General features: G+C 40.6%; 1 protein-coding gene across 1 annotated transcript; it reads left to right on the top strand.

Moving 5' to 3' along the window:
• Positions 1-6258: 6258 nt before the first annotated feature.
• On the top strand, positions 6259-24089 carry tp73 (tumor protein p73). Its single transcript, XM_069659529.1, has 12 exons — positions 6259-6340; positions 7270-7518; positions 16609-16795; positions 17078-17193; positions 18264-18373; positions 18775-18917; positions 19063-19151; positions 19407-19534; positions 19998-20149; positions 20340-20472; positions 21855-21948; positions 22268-24089. Exons 1-12 carry the CDS (start codon positions 6320-6322, stop codon positions 22667-22669), a joined length of 1824 nt encoding a protein of 607 aa, XP_069515630.1. The 5' UTR covers positions 6259-6319; the 3' UTR covers positions 22670-24089.
• Positions 24090-24299: the final 210 nt, after the last annotated feature.

The raw sequence follows: 24299 nt of genomic DNA, 5'->3' as shown, positions 1-24299 counted from the left end.
ACAACCTTCGATTTAAAGGATGGTGTGACATTTAGGCTAAGAACCAGCAGAGGCCGTGCTTTGCAGAAATAACTGCGGCAGGTATGTTTTGTAGTTTAGAATATAAAAAAAGGAGAGTGCAGGAGTCAATAGTTTCACATTAAAACAGGAATATCTCTCTATCTGTATATCTATATATATTTAATCCTTATTAAGAAAGATTTGTAAGATACTTTTGTGGTATACTATATTACTATATATTATAAGTAACTATGAATCAGTGCAAGCCTTATAGGACAGGGTGAGCTTTTATTTTTGGTCAGGGTGAGACGTGACTTTCCTTCCCTTCAGGCCATATGTGGAAAAAGTCATCCGTGCAGGTAAGCCGCCCAAAGCGCGGAGCAGCACTGAGGCCAGCCCGTTCACTGTCCTCTAATCGTCCTGTAGTGACGCTTTGTCAGATCGCCTGAAACAAGCAAGCAGCTTTGGGATTTGACGAGGAGAGCTGGGAATGGGAGCTGGTTTCTGAGGCGCCAGCCACCTCGTGAACAGCGGGAACCTGCAGGCGCACAGCTTCTGCAGAGCTCCCTGTGCGTCCCTGCGCACTGAAAGCTATTTCACCTAAACTTTTTTTTTTTTTTTTGCATTGACAGTTCTTTGTATTAGGTGGCATGAATCAACCATTTATTAGACGAGCCCTCGTGTTTGGCAGTAGGCAAAATTAGTTTAAAGCACAGAAAAACAGCCTTAGTTAAAAAGTCATGACATCACCTTAGATGTTTACTGAGCTGCATATCTTAAATCGATTAAGTGGAAAAAACCAAACATGTAGGCTCTGTAGATAAGATTACAGTACAAATGGAACCATTTAAACGGACAGAGTCAAATCAACCAAAAAGTCATACACATAGCGTAACTGCAGCCGGACTACAACCATTACTTCCAGAGGAAGTTTTTGAATTTACGATGATTTGTCGCAGCGTACATTGTTAAAACCAAGCAGCACCTTTGTCACGGTGTTTCCTGCGCACTCCTTCAGAGGGGTAACTAAGGAGATGTGACGCTGCCTGGGCTGCGCAACTGTGAATAAAGTAAACTTTGGTACGATCAAGTATGTTCGCCACGGTTTGTGTTAGATGTGATCATTGGCACATCAAATTGTAGACTACCTGAAGACCTCCATAAGCAACTTGCAGCAGACCTGTTGTCCATTTGATTATCTATGACAAACACGGAATTATTTAACAAATCGACTCATTCCCACTTGCAAAGCGGCCCGGATGTCCATCTCGCAGGTAGGCTATATTTAAACACTCTCACGATTAATTCTTTATCATCAGCTCGGTCAGTATAAGTCACAAAGTTCCTGTTAATTGGTGGAGCTGCGATGATTCTGCAAATTGCTTAGGCCTAAACTTCCCGGTTTGGACAACCTGAGGAGGAACAACGCGCATCATCTTCCACTTTAGCTTCACTTGCTATTTGCTACGGTTGCTCCAAAATGTCAGAACGCTGTCTAAGGTAAAAGAGCAGGCTGTGTTATAGGAGACAGAGGCGGACAGATGCTCACACTTTGCAGAAGGGAAAGGAAGCTTCCCCTCAGAGGGAGACGATGATGAGGCAGGCAGGTCTGGGCACGCCCGGGCCCTCTGACACCCTGTGCCACCTCACTGGGACTACATTGGTGTGATCACACCTGGATGAATATGTGTGTGTGTGTGTGTGTGTGTGTGTGTGTGTGCGTGCGTGCGTGTGTTTTTTTTTTGAAATGCTTCCTGTCCTTATTGAACACTGATAAAGTCATCATGTCTGAAGTAGTTTGTTACCAGTTGCCTTTTAACACATTCAAAGTGTGTTTAACTGTCCAATTCATTTTCTCAAATAGTGTGCCAATTCTATGCAGTTACATTTGTTTGTGTGCTTACCTGTGTACCTGTGTGTGTGCTCTGCAGAGTGATCTGCCCCTCACCAGACTCTAAGATGTCCCAGTCCACAGTTACTGAAGAAGGAGGCACCTTCGAGCACCTGTGGAGCTCCCTGTGAGTGTAAACAACACCTGCTGACGATTGTTTTACTTTCCCTCCAATGACCATATTTTCCAGATTACATAATGCTTTAATTTAAAACACGTGATTCTGTCCTCATCCAACTGATAATTTTTTATGAGTATATTAGTTACTAAAAACCAGCTTTTGTGCCCTCCTGATTTTTTTGAAAACTCATCCCTCTTTGATAAACATGTGTCCATGGTTGTTGTGTGCTCACAGGGAGCCAGACAGCACCTACTTTGAGCTCCCCCCAGGAAGCCAGCCAGGTGACCGTCCAGTGCCTTCTACCAGCACCCCAGGGAGCCATCGCAGCGCTGCTGAAGGCTCCATGGACGTCTACCACATGAGGGACATGAACGACAATGTGATGGTAGGAACATTAGCTCCCATTTCTTTGCTTCCTTATTTGGGGAGCTACAGCTGATAACCATTACCTATTATTACACACACACACACACACACACACACCCACACACACAGAAACACATACTCCCAAAGATCTTTTTCCATTTAGTTGTTCCTTTCACTTTTTCCCTCCAGTGCCGAGGAGATTCCCTCCTTGTAGTTTCCCTCTCCTCGGCAGCCTCTTCCCTCTCTTGATCCCCCTGTGGAGCGGCCTGTAGGGAGTGTGTGTGTCTATATGAGTGTGTGTGTGTTTGTTGGGGGAGGGCTAATTAAACCCCAAGCCAGGACCCCTTGCTGCTTCACTGTAGAGCCATCTGTAGCCCCGGGTGTGACAGCAGTGTATGTGCACATTAACAAACATGCACATGTGGTTGCAGGTGTATGCACCTGCATCTTTTTGTTGCTGGATGGAACATTTTTAATTAACTAAAAAGATTGAAAACTTTTTGTGAATGAAGTCACACATCCCTGTTCGCAGCTCGACCACCATGACGTAAAACTTTCTGAGCCCACTCAGGAGAATTATTTTAATGAAGGCAGGTTACAAAGTATTTGCAGCGTCACACTGATGTGCACCGTTCATCTCGTACATTTGTTTCATTGATGCATCTCTGTCTCCCTAATATGAAATCGGAAGTCACTCCAAACAAACTTCCATTTCCTTCCCCTTCTGATGCTGAGTATTGGTTGGATCTACACGTAATCTTTAGGTGGGCAAGCCTGGGCCTGCCTGGCTGTTTAATGAATAGTCATGACAGAAATAAGGGGGCGGAGCTAGGATTTGTTGTTAGATGCAAGGCAAGGTTGGGAAGGCCCAGTGAGGCAGGGAAACAAGTGGAGGAAAGAAGGGCAGGACGTCTCCTGTATCCTCCATCATGTCCTGCTCCACAGAGGGGTCAGCTGGTCGTGGAGAGTTCAAGTTTTACAGTCACACGTGACAACAGCAGAGAGTAAGTCCTTGAGAGCCGGGTCATAGAAACACCTCATCTTATCTTTCAGGAGCCTTAAGATGCTGCGTGGTGTGGTAAGTGGACCAGAGTTGATTGTAAATGTTTTAGAATATTCAGGACTTTTTGTTTTGGGGTATAGAGATGGCGTTACTGGTTGTACTGGTAGTGGAGATACTTTGTGTTATGGAGCAGAGAAGTTGCAATTTGACTTTGGCTCAGGGTTATGCTTTTTTAACTGGTGGCAACAGAACAGCTCAAAAAGTTCATCTGTATTTGTTCATGTCTCATGTTGTTTGTTTTTGAAGAACAAACCTGTGGATACTTGAACATGTGTGCTTATCACAGTACGATTGCATACATAGATTTTTAAAATGCTATCAGTATGTTTATTATTACACTTAAAAGTTGGATGGTGTGCGTGGCCCTGAAACTGTGTCTCTGAAGATGCTTTAGTAATATATCAGTATTTACTTAAAAGTCACAACTACATTTATATCCTGCATGCAAGTTGAAATAAATGTGGACCTCTAGATTCTGAAGGTTACATCCAGTTCCTGCCAAATATTCCCAACAGGGGGCAACCTTCATACACGTCACTCAAAATGATACCTCCTCTCATCCTGACCTCAATCTAACACCGCTGCTTGTTTAGACGTGCTCCAGTTTTCATATGATGCCATGTCAGTGATTTATGTAGCCTAACTTTTGATTTTGGTCGTGTTGTTTGCTTATTACAGCAGGACCATATGACAGCAATGGAGTCTGTGCTGTTAACTGAGTTAAAAGTGTGCTGCTTAATAAAATTAAGTGTTCAGTCATTTGAGTAGATGCAAACAGAGGTCACTAAAAGGGTGATTCTCATCTTATCCTCTGTCTATTATGTTTCACTCATCTTGACAAGTGAGGGTTGTTGTGGCTGGCTTATCCACGTTTCTAAATGTTTTGAGCCTTTAAAGCTGCGGCTTTGAGTGGCAGCTACCAGGACGGCTGCCCATAGGGGACATCAGATGTTGGAATGGGAAGCTTAAACACTTATGCACAGAGAGCACACACACACACACACACACATACACACAGTGGCAGCGCAGGGTTTAGCTCTGTTTCAACTTGTTGCGGATCGAGTAAAGGTATTAAGAGCGAGCACACCTGTGAGCACATGGGTCTGTCTGACGATGTGTGTGTGTGCGTATTTGTATGTGTGCGTGAGTGTTTTTGTGGTTGACACATACACCTGGACTTACCTTGTGTCCCGTAAAGCGCCTTTAACAATAGCTGGGAGATGAAGGTTTCAAACAACCAGATATTGAAGGGAGGACGAAAGGGCTCATCAGGCACAGTAGCACATCAGCTTGGATACTCATTCGGATACTCTCGGCTGACAAGTATAACTAAGTATCAAAACAGCTTCTTACTAATTCTGTGTTGATTGCCGAATTCATTAATTACCTCATCCTGTCATCTCTACAATGGATGAACAGGATTTAGCGTGGCCTGGTGGTGTTTTTTTTTAGGCTGAAAGTCCAGAAGGTGAACAAGTGAACTGTTTGGCATTAGTTGTTTTGAACCCAGTCGTCCCTCATATGATGTTTTGTGCTGCATATACTCGATTTAGAGTCAACTTATAGATCCAAACACCCACGCACGCATGCGTGCATCCTCATTCAACCTATGCAGTTTACATTAAGTCTAGAACATTGACCTGTCCCTTTGCTTTCATCTGATGAACCGTGGCATGAAACACACAAGGTTTACTTATCCTTGTGTCACTCTGTCTCTGTTTCTGTGTGTGTGTTGGTTGTTACACTCCGAGGTGAAAAACAAAAGAGCTGAGAGGCAGGACCACACGATGTGTTTGCTGGGACTTTATTACTTAGAGGATGTAGCATAAAGATAACAAGGGATTTATAACTCTGAGCATTTTTTTATGTGAAAAATAAGAATAGATAAAAAGGAAAAGAGAGGTTAACTGAACCGCTATAACTGAACATGAGGTGTGCAGTGGGGGTGAAAGCAGGTGAAAGATGGAACTGCTTTCATGCTTGCAACTGAAAAAATCCAGGTGCAAAAAAACAACAACATTAAATTATTTGAAAGATAAATTTGTTGGGAGTTTGGGTTTTTATTTAAAGGCTATTTTCAGTTAAATTTACAAAGTTATGAGATTTAATAATGATTTCACTTTCAGTCACAGCTGAGGAAGACACCTCACAGTCTTATTTGACTAAGTCAGAGAAAATAGTGTTTTAAATTATCAAATATCTGAATTCCCCTTAAAGGACATAGTTTATTTGTTCATTTATATGTCATATTATCACTGCATGAGGTCAGCTGAATTTGGATTCTGACCAAAGGTGAAAAGTTACAAAAACAAAACAGAACATGTCTTTAAAAAAGTTAACGTAAAGCTGCCCTAATGCTGTGTAGATAAACAATCAGAAGGGGTGGGTGGGAGCGGGGGCTCTGACCATTGAACTCTTGTTCTTTCATGTGTTTTCCTTCTTCCCTCTCTCTCTCTCTCTTCCTCCCGCTCACTCTACGTCAGACCAGACAGTGTTTACTCAGTGCAGGCCTTCACAAGGTGTTTTGGAGCATGTGTGTACATGCACCCCGGCATTGCCGTCTATGTCCGGGCATGCCATAATTAGAACGTCGTACCATTTTTTGGGTTCCCATCCCTCTTTCCCTCTCTCCTTCTCCTCTCCCCTCATCTCAGTCTATGGTCTCTCTGCTGCCACACCAGTCCTCACCTTTTTCACTCTCCTGGCTCTACATGTGTCTCTCTCTGTGTGTGTGTGTGTTTGTGCGAGTGTGCGGTGTGTCTATTGATGCACACCTTGCTTGAACTCTCTGGTTAGGCTATGGTCCCTCTCTCTCTTTGCTCTGCTGTGTTTGGACGTTTCTGACTGAAGAGTTGATTTATGAGACTAAAACTAGAAGATGTACTACGTGAAAAAGAAGGTAAAACGTTTTTTTTTAATCTGCTCATAGGGCAACTGTGCGTGTGCGTGTGTGTGTATGTGTATGTGTGTGTGAATGCTGTAGCTATAGCCGTGTGAACCTGCATCACTAGTATCTGTTATTTGACACATACGTACAGCAGGCAGCAAGCATAAAAAGTGGATTCTTCTTTAAAGTAATGATTTACATTATTTGTTTTAATATCAGTAGTTGTTGGTCAGTCTGTTTTATTGAATATGAATCAACTGGTGTTGAATAGGATTTTTTTTTAAGTATAGTAAATGTTTTAAAAGTAGAAGTTAACATGAGTACTTACATTACTGAAGTTGTCTGATATTGCTCTCTGACGTTTCTGTGTTTGTCTTCTGTCTATCTGATAATCATAAAGTGGTCATGGATGGTAGAAAAGCAGCAGCTATAAAGCAGTTTTTACCTTCCAAGTTTGTGTACCATTATGAGCCTCAAAGAGTGCATTCACTTTGACATGTGTGTCACCACACACACCTCAGTGCAACAAATCTTCCCTCTTCTTAAACATAGTGGAGAGGACTAGAGGGGCATGGCAGGCAATTAGGCATATTACGCCCGTGTTTTACAACTTGCTCTCAAATAGCCCCAAGGAGGCTAACTGTGGGGACCTCACTGCAACTACTCACTTACATATAAGCGCACACACGCACACCAAATCTAAGCTTTTCAAGTATAATTCACACAAAAAGTGCTTAGCGACCTTTAAGGATAGTTACACACCCACCCATCCCACACACATGCGGCATCACACAGCGACTCTCCCTTCCCACTGTAATCCGACCTCCCTTTAAGCCTCATAGCCACTGTCTCTTCGGCACCTCTACCTGTGCCCTCCCTCCGCCTCTCCCCTCCCTCCCTCTTCACCTCCCTCATGCTCTTCCTTCTTCTTTTCTCCACAGTCCCAATACAACTTGCTGAGTAGCAGCATGGAGAGCCTGGGGAGCCGCGCGACGTCCGCCAGCCCCTACAGCTCCGAGAACGCCTCCTCGTCGGCCGTGCCCACCCCCTCACCCTACTCCCAACCCAACTCCACCTTCGAGGGCCTGTCGCCTGCCCCGGCCATCCCCTCCAACACCGACTACCCCGGACTGCACGCCTTTCAGGTGTCCTTCCAGCAATCTAGCACCGCCAAGTCTGCCACATGGACCGTGAGTACACACACTTTCTTGGCTTGGGCATGCAGTGTGTGTGTGTGTGTCTCTCTCTTATTCTTTCCTCTCTTTCTAACTCTCTGTCTTTCTGAGCAACTATCTTGCACACACTTAAACATGCACACAAAGACATTATTTCACACACACATGCACTCACTCTCATACAAGCCAGCACATGTGCAGGCGTGTCGCATGCAAGGGAAAGTAGTGCATCATTAGGTGATTCATCTTGTCCTTTTCTCACCTCTTGTAGTCAAATCGAATGTGATGAAATCAACAGGTAGAGTTTGTTACGTGGTCAGGAATCTTTTTAGACAATTTATCTGTTAAAAGACAGCATGCTTGCCTTATTTTTTTGTAAAATGTTTGTAAAATTTTTCAATATTTATTTAAGAAAATGTATGTAATAAGCATCACTGTTTGAGAACACTTCTTCTTACTGCTACTGCTCTTACCACCAAACAACAGCAGCAGCTGTAGCAGAAAAAAAAACACTAAACTTTGGAACTCTTTGGCAATACTCCACAAAACCAACAGCTACTTTTCGATGCGATGTGGTGAGAGACAGGTGAAATGGGAGCTGTGTAATTTGTCATGACCCAATGAGAGGTCTCCCGCTAGAAAGGTGTCACAGCCGACTGTCACACAGTTGACCTCTCGGAAACAAGAGAACCAAGAGACAAACTGCGCTTCCTTCTCTCTGTGAATGTGTCTGTGGGATCGACTTGAGGGGCTCCTCCACCGCGTCTGTGTTTGCTGGAAGTAACCATGCGTGGTGGGCTCTTTTACTCAGCCAAAAGAGGTGTAAGAAGATCCCCCTTTGGGCAATAGAGCTGCGGTCTTTGACCTGCTGCTTTTTTTCCCCGACCCTTTCTTCCTCTGATCTTAACGCACACTCATTGCTGTCACCCCTGGCGCCTAAAGTTTCACTCTGTCCTCTCCTACATACGTCCATCATCTCCTCTCTTCCACCATTCTGTGAGGTGGGGGTCTTTATCATGGCAACACTACACTGCAAGACAACAAGGCCTTTTTTTTTGTTTACCTGAGAAATTATTTCATTGAAATCTTGAAATATGGAAGAAACCTGTTGGTTAAATCTGACACTCTGTCCTTCAAATGTACCTGCTTTCCCTGAAATCCAAACAGTTTACAGTCTACAATCTTTCAATCTTTCTACAATCATCTTTCATCTTTGTTGGCTCGACCACCCTCCAACCCCCTCCCCCTTTTGCAACAGAATAAACTCTGCTTAATAGTTTGAAAATGATCCCGATTTCATGAACCGAGAAGACAACTTTAAGTCCATCTTGCTGAACAATTCAAAGTCTTGGCATTTTGTTTTTTACCAGAACAGGATTTTTGACCAGCACACACATCTTAAGACACAGATGGTGACGCAGCAGAAAAAGGATTGTGAGGAAACCTGTGATTATTCAGATGCTTTTGCTGCCATTAAACAGCAGGGATTAGAATGAGAGAGAGACAGGCTGATTGCTCATGGCTCTTAAGGATTTTACCGTAATGCTTTGTTTTTATATTGTAAGCCTGATTATAGGATTGGAGAATTATCAGAGGATGTATTTAAGTTAGGTTATTATACAGTTGCTATGTGTGAAATAATGCGGTTTGATCATGTGTGAACCTGCAGGATACAGTATGATACCACGGATTGCCTTACAGGGAGCACTGGGGATAAAAAAAAAGTACACTGCATATATCTGCCGTAGCTACAACATAAACATTTTCTTCTAATTCTGGAAAGAAAATCAAATAACCTTAAAAGAACACAGGGGTTTACACGCGCTACACACGCTACAGGAGAAAAATCACACCAAGATAACCAAGTGAACATCGAGGTTTACCAAGTTGAGTGGCAAAAGGCTTTTTGAGGGCGATGGTTGTCAAGCCTCTCAGAATGAATACTTTGCTAACACTCAGTGGAAGGACTGGGTTTGAACCAAGCAGCAAACTCCAGCGCTGAAAAATTAAAGCAACCAAGTGTCGAAAGCTGCAGTTCCCCACTGTAGACTGGCAAAAGTGAGTCAATTCCAACAGACCCCCAAAATTAAAACTTTGCCCAACTTTACAACAGAAATTAACATCTTTAAAGTCCGGTTCAAAAACCATTTGTCTTATAAAAAACATTTGGCTTTAATTTATATAAAACATACCCGTTTAAATTACACTAAGGCAAAGCTAAATGTACTATATAATTTCTGATTAATTAACCAACAGACCATTCAAAAAGTCTGAGCCCAGTTTTTTTCATGAGTGAAATTTTATAGTATATAAATAATTATTTTATAGTATATATATTAAATATAATTATATATAAATAATTATAATTATAATTATATAGTATTATTATGGACTGGGTGTCTGTGGCAACATTCGCAGAAAAAAATCACAAGCGGCGCCCAGTTGGTGATGCGTTTTCCATCACCCAGCAGTGGTTGGTCTGTCAGAGAGGGTAGGCAGAGCTAAGTGGATGCATTTTCAGTTTCTGTAAATGTTGCGAGTAAACAGTAATCTACTATGGCTGAACAAACAAGGAAAAGATCGATGACTACAGATACAACTTCCAAAATAAGTGAAAATCCAACATAAAAGAGTCTAAAAAGGAAAGCGACCATCAGCGAGGAAAAGAGTTACAACCGTGACAAAGGGAGCCAGCTAGACTTCTGGTCAAATTGGGAAGTGTCCTCCCACAATCACTATATATTGCCATTAGATGGCGCCCAAGAGAATGAAACTGAAATCTTCGAGAATGTCAGTTTGATAAGCAAATCCAGTCAGTAACTAGCTTAATTACTTTAATAACTTTTGCCAACTCTCGTCCAAATATGGTCACGTCCAAGATAGCAACGGCCACAATGCTGAACTTATGGCTACAAAACAGCAGTCAAAAAACCATTAGATAACATCAGAGTCTCTATGTCCATTTCCAGTTGGTCCACACTGCACGCCTGAATAGTATGTGTTGATCAAGGCACCTCTTGCTTTTTAGTTTAGCGTGCACAATAGCAGTTAAGAGCACCCACACAGCTTGCTGTTGCAGCATCGAGACTCTAGAGGATAGAAGGCTCGCTTCTTTATCCTACAAGCTGTGTGGAAGTGCCAGTAAAGTGGCTGCGACAATAACCTGTAGATAATCATACTGACATAAAACCAACAATATTACACCTTTCACTTTCAATGTCTATATCTGGAGAATATATCAAACTAATGTAAATAAATCAGGCAGCTGTCTATGTGGACAACGCGACTGTATGATCGAGGCAGCTGCCATGGACTGCTCAGGTGGGCAGTGTGTCCCAAGCGTTGTATACTGTCTATTGTCTGAACACGTTTGAAATAAGGATGAATATGTGGACCACATTGAGTCACCTTGTTTGAATGAAGGAGTTTACAGTCTCAGGGTTTCTTAGCCTCAGGCGGTGGGGAATGCTGCATGCCATAGGGGCATATTGACTATAATCAGTTACCCTGCCGCCCCACCATCCCCACCCCTCTGCCTCCCACTTAGAATGGTTGGTATGCACTGCTTTTGGAGATTACGAGAAGCTGCATCAAACATTTCCCATTAAATCCCATTTTTTTAAAGTTGTCAGCTGAATGATTGACAGAAGGTAAAATTCTGCCCTCATAAGTTTGGCTCCCAAGAAAGTTTGCTTTTCCCATTCAAAAGGGAGAAAATGAAAAGAGACAAGAAGAAAAGACAAATCAGAAGAACAGGTGGGAACACAAGGCAATCATAAGGTTTCCACATACAGTAAGTCCATTCAAGCCCATGTTAAGCTAGTCTGGTAATCTTCCAGGCCCCCTCCTGTCTCATCAAGACAGCGTGCATTAGTGAAAACAGCTCTGAAACTCTGCTGCTGTCTCGCCTCTTAAAGATGATTCCTGGCTTGGACGCAGACAAGCGTCACCGCAGCTGGAAATAAGATCTAACACCTCAGCCTTTGTGTGTGTGTGTGTGTGTGCGTGTGTGTGTGTGCGTACATACAGTATGTGTCAGGAAAAGGGGGGCGTGTGATGCGGTGGGTGCGGGCTCGAGCTTGCATTGCAAGGCGGCTTGTCAGAAGCTGCTCTTCCCAGCTATTAGCATCTCTCTGTTCGGACACAGGTTCCAACACGCCCAGCACAATGCATCATTCCCTTCCTTTCCCAATGCATCATTCGCAGCCACATCACCGGCCTTCGTGCCGAGGAACGGAACTGAAAAACACACTTGATGAGGAAGATTTTTCACACACACTTTTTTTTATGAATCACAACACAAGAGCAAATACAGGAAGTTGTTAATAAATTCATCTTTGTGTGATTATCATTCATTTGTACTTCAAATGCAAGTTTTATAGCCAGTATGCTTATACGAAGTACTTTAAGAACACAGCCTCCTGTATTGATATCAAACATACATTGTTCAGTATCAACACTGGTCAGGAAATATTCCTGACTGTGGGATGCTGTAAATCCCCAAAAAGTCTATACTTGATATAAGAGAGATATACTTGCTTCTAATCACGTGTTTATGTGCACATGATGACTGCCCGTTGTTCGCTGTGTCTGTTTGAAGCGTCGGCTGTGCATGTCCTCAAAAATTACACTATTACACTTACGCAAGATGCAGTATGCACATGAAAGGTAGGGCAGGGTAGAGGCAAAAGGGGATGTGACAGGGTCAACACAATGACTGTATATATAGATAGACAACATGACAGCTTAAACACACCTACAAGCGAGATCCTTGTTGTTTTTTTTTGGTAAATTAAGGTGCGTTTTGGTTAGCGGAAGTGGCTACAGCGACACCACCCGCCGATCTCTGCTACGCGGACTCTGGCTCCATATGACCTCACCATCGCAAGATGGCAGCGCAAACACAGGGCTATTTCGGCATCACTTTCGTACAATGGGAGCAGATGGAGACAAGAATGGAAAAATTACATTCATGATGTAGCCGGTTATGTACGCGAACGCAAGGCTAACAAGCAAGTATATATCCAGCCTCATACTGTGTGTATGCCATCATGTGTGGAGGATTTTTTTCACTCTCTGTGAAACTGTGGACTGTGCCACTGCAGTGATTGAATCCCTGAGAGTATGAATAGCTGTCAACACAAAGCTTTTCAACTTACACTTATAGTATGTAATCAGTCAGCAGGTTGGATGGTTTGATCATGTTCCAATCATTAAGTTGCTCAAAGGTTTTCCTCAACCCCAAAACTTTACTGTGAAATTTCTAATTCATTGCAATCTGAGGTAACTAGCTCTTACTAAAATATTTAGTGATATATATTATTACAAAAAATTCTCAATTTTCATATATTTATTTGACTTTGATCTCCTTACAAAATAGGTAAACTGTATGTCGGATCTGTGTGCCTGTATGTGCATAGACATATTGGATATTTGGATAGTTAAGCGCATTTGCAGCAGGCAAGCTGCTGCTTGTGCATTTGGATGACTGTCTGGCAATTATCACTCTGTCTCATGGAGCCTGTCAGGACCTGCCTGCACTGGTCCACTGTGTAGAGGCAGTAATGGATGGATGGATGGATGGATAAATTAAGGGATCCGTAAATTGGATTGCAATGAAATTCACAATTAAAATGCCAGTTAGAGCATCCATGTATTTCTAGCTATAATTGCATGTTTTAGTATAAATCATAAACTCTTTAATAACATGCAGAAAAGAAAGAAGTCTACAATGTAAGGTAAGAAGTATGCGAACTTGTCACCGTCTATAGACACAGTTCTCTGTTTGTTTTTTGTCTCTTGCATCGTGAAAATGTCAACCATTGAAGTTAAAAAAGTTCAACAATTGTATATTTTGTCCAAGTCATTTTAAGGACTTTTTAAACAAAGTGATTTAATCATTTTTTCTTTATCCCTCTTCTTCTCACTCACCTTGAAGATTTTTTTTCCAGACCATTGACAAAGCAAATAATCCCCAATAATCATGTTTAGTCTTTCTCTGTATTTTCCCTCTTCTTCTCCATCCCTCCATCCTTCTCGGCATGCTGGATAAAAGCTGAGTTTATTCAACACAATGTGTTGTCTGTACAAGAAGATACACGTCAGATAATGCTGTAAATCTTGTATTAATTCTGCACTTCATATCTGATCTGATGACACGTGGAACTGAACTCACAGGTGTGTGTGTGTGTGTGTGTGTGTGTGTGTGTGTGTGCTTGCTTGCTTGCATGCAACCTTATGTGCTGTTTTATGTGCACACTAGCCCGTGTGGCGGACGAGTTGAGACGTCTCCTTTGGTTTCTTCAACCCAGAAAAAGTAATTTATGACTTCTTCACAACTTTGATATTTCAAAAACAAATGCTGATCCCTGCTGATCCCACAACCTACTTACTGATCTTTTTGTCTTTTTATGGATAAAGAATTTTTTTTTTTTTTTTTTACAATGGCCTTTTCAGCACAGGGCCTTTAGGCTTTTAGAGAGTGGTTGGAATATCATATCATATTGTTCCTGTTTAAAGTTCCAAATCAAATTAAGTCAGTGTGCTGCCATCTTTTTTCCACACTAAACCATTAAACAACATTTTCTACATTCATCTTTCCAAATGCTGAAATACTTTATTCTGTTTCTGCTGTGATCATGCTGAAAAAACAAACATTGTTTGTCAGGCTGTTGCATCTCGGAGAAATGATTTATTCATGGTATGGATGGGCTGTTGAGACTTGTCAGGGAAAACTAGGTGAGTAAAGGTAATGCTGTGCACAGGTATTTCCATTGCCCTCAGGGGAGTGCTCATGGCTAAAGGTGTGTGTGTGTGTGTGTGTGTGTGTGGGGGGGGGGGGGGGGGTTGCTGTAGGACTGACTCTCTCATCCGGCCAGATAGTTTCTGGAGTCCAGTCAGAGTCTGGAGAATCAGGACATTTTAAAAACGTATAAAAAAATACATTTGTTGGCTGTGGCTCAGTGGTAGAGTCGGCTGCAATCGGTAGATCAGAGGTTCGATCCCCAGCTCCCTCAGGCTACATGTCAAAGTGTCCTTGGGCAAGACACTGAACCCCAAATTGCTCCATGAATGTGATAACTGATTGACAGTTGGGCACTTTACGTAGCAGCCTCTGCCATCAGTGTATGAATGTGTGTGTGAATGGGTGAATGTGATATGTAGTGTAAAAGCTTTGAGTGGTTGCAGAGACTAGAAAAGCGCTATATAAGTACAGTCCATTTACCATTTGCCATTTAAATCTGAAGAGTGCAACTGCTCCTCAGTCTCCTCAATCTCCTCAACTTTAATCTCAACTTTATTAAAAGTAGCAATAAGGTGCAGTCAAGTTTTAAAGTCCATGAGTCCAAAGAAAAAGGAACTGTAATCAATATCCTACTTTGATCTTGTTAAAATAAGAGGTGGATCGGTTCAGAAATATATGGGAAGAAAAATATATTTTTTGAAAGGATCATTTTTTAAAAGAGGCCTGTAGGGGAAAACTAGATTATCGGTTTAAAGGGGAAAACAACCTGAAATAAATAAAAATAAAGGTTAGCAACATATCCTGAATTGTAGACTCTATTATGCTCTGAGTGGATACTACGATTCCCATCATGCAATTTAAATATCAGAATTGATGCTAATTTTCAGGCCTAAGCAGAGATATGCCTTATGATATCATGAGGGGTTCAAACCCATGCTAGATTGTAAGACCTGAACCTTCAGATGGTGGAAAGTGGAAGTAACATGTAAGCTTATATTGTATATTTTATTGAAAATGATCAATATCAATGATCAACAGAAAAGAATGATTGACAAATGATCTTCTCTTTACAGGTCATACGAGGGTTCAAGTTCATACAGGCCAGTTCTGTCTGCTCTCAAGCTTCGCCAAATAATTTATAATCAGACGAAAATGTTCAGGTTCATGGTTTAAAATGGGATTCTAGTTACCAAGAGTTTTAACATGCAGGCCATAACTGCCCTTCCTCTTTTTCCTTTTCTTGCCAATCAAATAGACAAAATGCCATTCTATCTTTTCCATAGACAGCAATGCAGAGCATAAGCTGTATGTATTTCTGCCATAGGGTGCGCTGTTGCACTTGTATTCAGGCCCGATGTAGCAAGTCCACACAGGACAACTGTCTCCTCAATTTTTTTTTTTTTCCGAAGGTCCTTGTTTGATTTCCACAGGGAAGATTTTTCAGATTTCATGATTGTGTTTGGGCATGTTAAGGCTTTTCCATTTCTTGTCCCCATCTCATTCGATGCATCTGTCCTGGCGCTTACACACTTCCGTGCATGTGTATGCATGTTGTTTGTGTAAATGCTCGTAAACACAGCTCAGCATATTCCTGTTTAATCTTTGTTTTAATTTCTCCTGGAACAAACGCTCTTCTCCTCCAGCTGTAGCATCTCACATTACAACCCAGAGAATCAGTCTGTTAGATAATGATCAAATATTCATTCTAATAACATGGTGTTCACCTTTACACACACATACATTCTTGTGTTTTTTCCGTTTCAACCTTTTTTTTCATTCTTTCTTTTCTTATATTTGTTCTGCAGTCATGGCTTTATGAAATAATTACAGTGTCCTGTGGTCACGCCCAACAGTTTGATCATTTTCATCGAGCTCGTCCACCTTGTCCTCTATAATTTACATTACTTTTTTGGCTACCATGCAGATAGATGACTCAAATCTGATGTTATTATATATTTACTCTGCTATTCCACCATTGAAAAATGATTTCTTCTATGATGTCAGTGGTTTCCCTCCTCAGGTTAGTCCATATCTAGGCTATTTTTTGAGAGCTTTTACATGAAGCTGAGAAGACACCGTTTTGTCTGTGTGTTTTATTTGCACTGGGCTGTTAAAAAAGTTAAATGTGAGAGAGCATTAGTTGGTATTTCTTTGGTTCATTAAATAATAAGTTAACCCAACAAAGCATTCATTTACACTCCCATTAGACTAACAGTGATGTGCTGAGATTACTAAAACATGTCATTTATCAAAAACCAATGACTGACTCCAGCCTCTCTGGCCCGGTGTGTGTGTGTGTGTGTGTGTGTGTGTGTGTGTGTGTGTGTGTGTGTGTGTGTGTGTGTTCTTTTCCCTCCCAGTATTCTCCCCTGCTGAAGAAGCTCTACTGTCAGATTTCAAAGACGTGTCCAATCCAAATCAAGCTCTCCTCCTCTCCTCCACATGGCAGCATCATCAGAGCCATGCCCGTCTACAAGAAGGCGGAGCACGTCACAGAGGTGGTCAAACGCTGCCCCAACCACGAACTGGGACGAGACTTCAACGATGGTATGCTCATCAAGCCAGCTCCTTTATAACCGATTGCACCTGAATATTTAATACTTTTACACTTCAACACCAAATGGTGTTTCTTTTGGATGACGTTTCTTTCTTGGTTAAGTCAAAGAATGTGACCTCACCTTGGAGAAGATAAGATACACAATTCATTAATCACAACTTTTTTCCCCTTACAAAAAAATATTTAGTTCCTTTAACTTCAGAGACTTCCTGTGTCAGGTGTGTCTTCACACAAACTGTGCCCTCACTTTTCTACAATCATTCTCTCCAAAGGTCAAGTAGCCCCGGCCAGTCACCTGATCCGAGTGGAGGGGAATAACCTCAGTCAGTATGTGGATGATCCTGTCACAGGGAGGCAGAGTGTCTTTGTGCCCTATGAGGCTCCACAGGTCAGTGGTTCATTAGCAAGTGTGTAAAAAAGCCGCACAATGCATTGTGTTAGATAACTTAGGTCAGACCTATTCAGTTGGCGGCCCATGGTCGTAATTTGACCCTTGAGGACCTCATTCCTATCCTAAGATTATTTATAGAATATAAAAACAATATAATATGAAAACATTCACAGACACATATTATTTATTACATTCCAATTAAAGACTTTACCTCTTAAGCTGTTGAAGCTGCAACAGAGCCAACATCAGGTAATTTCATAGTACAATGTTTTGTTATTAGAGAATCATTATTTTACTAGTAGGCTGTTTAGCCCATTCATTCGATGTGTCCATTGTTAGAAATGCTGATTTAATTCAAACAGTTTAATCCAGGCTAAAAAAAAAGCTGAGGGAATTTAGGATGGTTATTGTGAACAAAATAAAAAGTGGAACATTTTATTATTTTTCTTTAAAAACATAAACCAACTTTTCTTAAACGTTACATTTATAAAACATTTGTTTGCTTTGCAGTTGAATAGGCCTGCTTTAGGTGCTTGACTTTAAACATCAGAAATAATAATGAACATCCATTTACTCTTAAGATGAATTATCATTGATTTATGATTACACCATTTAAAATGGGGTGTGTGATGATGCCTCAAAGTAATTAAATACGTATAGATTTGTGAGAGCTGCCTTTAATACTTTATACATTCTGCCCAAATGCTGTTGTTTAAAACACATTTAGTGTTGGTCAGTTCTTACCAAAGAAACTGTCAGAATGAGTGAGGTTCCTCACAGGAAGCACCTTTATAAATAAAGATGACGGGCATGTCCACACAAGCACAAGAGTGAGAATCATCATCTTTGTGTTTGCACCTGAGGTGCTTCATGAAAAAGCACAGTGGTCCCACTTCATGTCAAGGTGCAAAGCAACACTGCCCTCTGCTGGTGGATTAGTCACATTTAGTGTCAAATGGACCGCTTTTATGCCCAAATGCAGTTTTTGTCATACAAATCCCGAAACTGTGTTGAAGACGAAACAAACTATTGTTCAGCATAACTTATAGATGTGATTTGTGTTTCAGGTGGGGACTGAGTTTACCACCATCCTCTATAACTTTATGTGCAACAGCAGCTGTGTAGGCGGCATGAACAGGAGACCCATCCTCATCATCATCACATTGGAAACCAGGGAGTAAGTCAACAATGCACAATTCATACAGCAGTTCACAACAGGTTCTTCTTTTGAACAGCAAGCCATCCACAGCTCTTTGATTAAAGAAGTTACGTTACGTTACATGTTGCACACATCGGCAAGTGAAGTTCAATGGGCAGTGCACAATATACATTATAAACACTACTACATTCAAAATTCACTACCATTTACAAGGATAATGTACATTTTAGCATACAGATTGCAGCTATATAGTATGTAGGAGTCCATTCAGTAAACTGATCCATCAAGCTTAAGTAAAGTGTGATATTTTAGACATACTTGGACCATTTTTGCTATGTTATAGAACCTACATTTTATCAGAGCTTTCCAAATAAACTTTTCTTAATGTGTATATTTACTGTCACCTATTATCTTTGCAGTGGCCAGGTGTTGGGAAGAAGGTCATTTGAAGGTCGGATATGTGCGTGTCCTGGCCGAGACCGCAAAGCAGATGAGGACCACTTCAGGGAGCAACAGGCTCTGAATGAGAGCGTGGCCAAAAATGGCAGTGCCAACAAGCGAAGTGAGTTAAATAAAACTGAATTAAACTTTCATGGTAATGATTGATTCATTTTTATATATTGCAATACTTTCAAGATATCTTTGCCATCATAAAGAATGACATTGTGAAATGTGTTTGATTATAATTCAATTTTTGTCATCTGCAGACTTCAAACAGAGTCCAACACATATTCCCAGTCCTAATATTAACATGAGGAAGAGGCGGCATGGGGATGAAGAGATTTACTATATTCCTGTAAGTGCCTTTCACACACATCATGTCAAAATAATAATGTAATGCAGTTAGAGTTGATTTCGATTGTATGTGTGAAATCAAACCCTTTAAACATTAATTCATGTTGCTGTATACGATGCTGACTGTTGAAGAGTGAAATAACATTGTTTCAAACATGGAAAACAAATGTACCATTTTGACATGTCATGCTCATTACTGCCTGACTACTGACTACTGCTAATGTTATGTTATTGTATGTGTTGTGTTTGTGTCTAGGTTCGTGGTCGGGAGAACTTTGAGCTGCTGATGAAGATCAAAGACAGTTTGGAGCTGGTGGAGCTGGTGCCACAGCCACTGGTGGACTCCTACAGACAACAAACACAGCAGCAACTGCTGCAAAGACCGTGAGTCCCTACAAACTAACATATGACAATCATAATAATAATAAAATATTAATGTTAATAATAATAATGAAAATATAATAACAAGGGTTGTTAGAAAAATATTGCAGATGTTAATTTCTTTGCTTACACTGTACAAAAAGTAGTGCTATGATATTGGATGTTACCGTGACTGTGATAAATACAAATGCAGATCCCACTGCTTTTAAATCAGTGTTAAAAAATCACAATATATATAGGCTTTCTTACAGCGCCACTAAATATTGAATCTTATTTTTCAGATAAAGTAAATGGGTACATCAAGAAGTTAAATTTAGTATGAACTTAGTATGAAATACAATAACCCTCACAAAAAGCTAAATAAATATGTTGTTGACTTTATCAAAATTTTGTATGTCTTACACATTCACTACACACTTACACTAGCATTCCTCTAACCTCGGCCACATTATCCTCTTCTCTCTAGGAGCCATATAGCATCCCCCTCCTCTTACTCGCCGCTGTCCAACATGAACAAGCTCCATGCCCACGGAGGCCTCAGCAAGCAGTCCTCCGTCAACCAGCTGGTTGGGCAGCAGCCCCAGCAACATACTGCCCCCACCTCCATGGCTCATATGGGTGAGTATATATAATGTGTAATCAGATGTACTCATGAAGGACATGTTTTTAACCCATGTTGTAATGTTTTCTGGGCAGTAAAAAGTGCCACTACTGAATGTTACTAGAGCCTTTTTATTCCATAATAGTACTGTTTTTATGCTTTTCTTGCTGGGCATGTTTTTATTTATCACTCTTACTTTTGTCACAGGTTCAAACATGCTCAGCAGCCACCACATGCAGGCCAATGGTGACATGAATGGTGGCCACAGCAGTCAGACTATAGTGTCTGCTTCCCACTGCAGCCCGCCCCCTCCATATAACCCTGACCCCGGCCTTGTCAGGTACCTTACCCTCCAATGACACTCTTACTTTGTCCTTGTGTAAAGGGCCAGCAGACAATCAGATGCACTTGTCAGGTTAAATATGAATGGGTGCTATGTTGATGCCATAACAGCTAGTATCTTTGGATGAGTTCAGACAAATTTGGACTTTTCAGACTTTTTTTATTTGTTCTAAAGCTTTTGCAGCTAAATGTGTGTAGACAGAACTGTGTGGCACAGTCAGATTAGTTTGATTATGGTTGATTCGTAAAGACAAATTGTACAACAATGGCTGGTGCCATAATGAAGGTCTTCTAATGAATTGGCTGCCTGGACATAATGTTTATATACAGTATAAAACAACTGGGAAAAGACATACCTGAAAAGGTGGTGTCATGGGAGTAGGTAAATAGTAGAGTTCATTTTACGATGAAAGTTAAAAGTGTGTTTAGCTTTTTTTTTTATTTTGGTCAATAATGATTTACAAAGCAGTTGGTTTTCTTACCTGGGCTTGCTCCTATAGTTGCAGATGCTGTGTTTAATCAGATGTGTATCAGCTCTTTAAAAACAGCCCGTCATAATCCTGCCTATTTACTCCCCCATAACGCCAAGCTTCTTAAGAGTTGTAGCGCTCCATCCTCTATGGCTGCCTTGTTATGTCATCCAAAAGCCCAGACTGTGTGCATGCATACACTAACACACTAAAACCATTCACATCGTTGCTGTTAATACAGACCTTTCTTCAGATCTTTTGCAATGCACTACAACAAATGTTCTTTAAAAAAAATATTCCATTGTTTACGTTCTGCTTAATTTAAAAAACATTTTTTCTTATTTTCTAATAAAATGTGTTAATGCAGTTGTTTGAATGCTTATACTTTGCTTTTCCAGCTTTAACATTTTTAAACTTTTTGATTTCAAGATGATTTTTGTACAGTTCAATTTCAAAGTTAGCTTTCTTCTCATTTACAATGTATGTTGCCAAAACTTTTACATTCTATGTATTTATAATAAAGGTTCTTCATCAAAGCAAGAATGGCCTTATGAATCATTAATACAAATGCATGTTTATTATAGTAATTCATCTGCATCTGCCAAGATGTCTAGTATTGGTACACTTTGAGCTGTGCCCCAATTCTTTCTCTCAGTTTTGAGATAAACTAAAAATAGCTTGAGAGGGAAGTAACGACGTAACAGAATGAGGTGCTTGTCTATTCTGTTTTGTCTAAAAATACATGACCCTTATTATCAAGTTAGAATATTGTTTTTTCTACTCAAGCACCATTGTACTTTTTCATCAGTGTAAATTACTTTTGACTGTTTTTCATATTATAGTCCTGCTTTGTCCTTTGTAGCTGTGATCTGATGGCGGTCTAAGCAGCCCTGCTTTTCTCCCCACACAGTTTTCTAACCAGTCTGGGCTGTCAGAACTTCATTGAGTACTTCACCTCACAAGGCCTCCAGACTATCTACCATCTCCAGACTCTCTCCATGGAGGTAACCAGTCCAATCCTGCACTCAAAAATTATCATTATAAAAACACATTTTATATGAAAAAACAAAGGAACAGGGAATTGGGGAAAAGAAAAAAGAAACTGTAAAGAGAATAATTAAAGAAAATGAAAAACAAAAAAGAAAAAATGTCCTGGAGAAAGGTTTTTTAAAGATATAAATAATCAAAGGACCCTGTTGAGTTTTTGACCTCTGCAGGCCCCTCTTCTATCTATAAGCAAACACATGCACATGCACTTGTTTTTTCTCAGTTTTGTCCAACATTCTTAAACTCATTCTGTATCTAACTTTATGCCTTTGACAGGACTTAGCTTCACTGAAGATACCAGAGCAGTCCCGCCTTGCCATCTGGCGTGGACTACAGGACATGAAACAAGGTGCTCCCCTCCAACTGCCTGCTCCTGCTCATCACCATGACTACCATGGTCAGCAGCTTCTTCGCTCTAGCAGCAACATGGCTGCCTCTGCCATGGCCGCCATTGGGGCTGCCAGCGGGGAACTGCAACGTCAGCGTGTCATGGAGGCCGTGCACTTTCGTGTCCGCCACACCATCACCATCCCCAATAGATCAGGCGTGGTTGGGACGTCAGGGATGGCAGCAGCTACTGATGAGTGGGCTGACTTTGGTTTCGACATGCCGGACTGCAAACTGTCACGTAGCAAGCACTCTATCAAGGAGGAGTTCATGGAAAGTGATGTTCACTGAGGCCAAAAAGAATCTCTGGACTGTTTTTGCCAATATTAATGTCAGCATGTTTAACAGAGTAAAAGCCTGTGGGTATGGTCTTTAAAAGGGATGCTGTCATATCTCAGTCAGTAACTTTGCAGAAAAAAACATTTTCAGTGTGTTAATGCACTTGTAGGTGCAGCCTTTAACTTGTGCTTGAACAATTGTTTCACCCAGAATATTGAACACGAGATGACAAAAAGTACAGCTGAAGTCTAAATAGCAAATACCACTGTGGTCATAGCAGCGTAAAGGCGATCCTTCACACTCATGGTCCGGACTATACTTGGGCACTCATAAGGTTCGTGCTAAATTGGATGCGCCATGCAATAACTCATGACACATTTGTCCTTTTCAGCGTTTTGTTACATGTATGGGGAATTTCAATGTAGCGATTGCTCAATCTCACATTTGTCAGCAGCTGTATGCCCAACTTACAACCTGTTTCAGTTTTGTGTATGAATACATGCAATTAGTCCCCTGTGACCTATTTATTGTTTCACTTTTGCTTTACTTGTACAAATGTAAATACTGTATCTTGTAAATGTTTTGGTCTAGATGTGGTTGAAAAGGGGATTTATTGATTCAAAATGTTGTATCTCTTGTTTTAACCAAACGTAGAGAATCGAATGGTGAATCATGATCACAGCTACAGGAACACATAGTCATGTGAACCTTTACCGGCCATATTGTGATGACCTCTAGTTCAGTTTGACCTTTTCATTTTAGTGTTGAAAACTGTTTCATGGGCTTTGTTAAAAGTGTGTCGCCACATGATATTAGAAGTTAGACACTGCATCCCTTACTTCTTTATTAAGGCTTAGAAATAAACTGTGTTCTTGATTCTTATAGAGAAACCACTAAGATATGAAAAACATATGAAAATCAGTATTATATCTTAGAAGCCAGGACTTAATCAGTTGTTAATAATTAATAAAGAGTAGCATCCCTGTTTACAAAGACATTAGATAAGAGGGTAGCATTTCCTCCATCTCTGTGTATTTTAAAAACCTTGCAGGGCAAGGTCCTTATATTGATGTTCATATTGATTATAGCTAGTTGTGTACCTAGTATGTCTCTTCATGGCACTTGTTTGTGGATATTTTATAGCAACATTCCAGATTTATTTCTAGATGGCCATTGAGCACGATGAATCATAATGTTATTCTAGTAATTGGTGTCAAATGTGTTATACTAATTTGTACTGGCAGCCATTTTTTTTTTTATAAATGCCTTCACATGTACAAAGACACACAAACTTAAACCCACTAAACACCAACTGGTCTAAGAAAGAGCACTTTAATGCTTTAAAGTGAATAATTTAGGATTATTTGTGCTTATGATCAGTATTATACATTACCACAATGTTAAAAAAAAATAAATAGTGATTGTTTTGATATTCCTGTAAGTTTTCTTTTCTTAGTTTTGTTTCGTTAGCATTTTTTAAGACGTGTATCTATATGCTGTGTCTCTTGCTGTTCATAAATGTCCCTTTGTTTGGGGGTTGTTAAGTTCAGTATTTCATTCTTAAAATCATAGATATTAAAATGTTTGCCTTTCTTAACTCTTCATCCAGTCACAGTAAGCATGCAGACCAAATACTGCACTT

The sequence above is a fragment of the Semicossyphus pulcher genome, unplaced genomic scaffold (genome assembly GCF_022749685.1).
Source record: "Semicossyphus pulcher isolate SPU_LCO1_2020_fin unplaced genomic scaffold, fSemPul1.0.p SCAF_13, whole genome shotgun sequence".
In the NCBI taxonomy this organism is placed as follows: Eukaryota; Metazoa; Chordata; class Actinopteri; order Labriformes; family Labridae; genus Semicossyphus; species Semicossyphus pulcher.
This window is presented reverse-complemented; position numbering and strand designations above follow the sequence as displayed.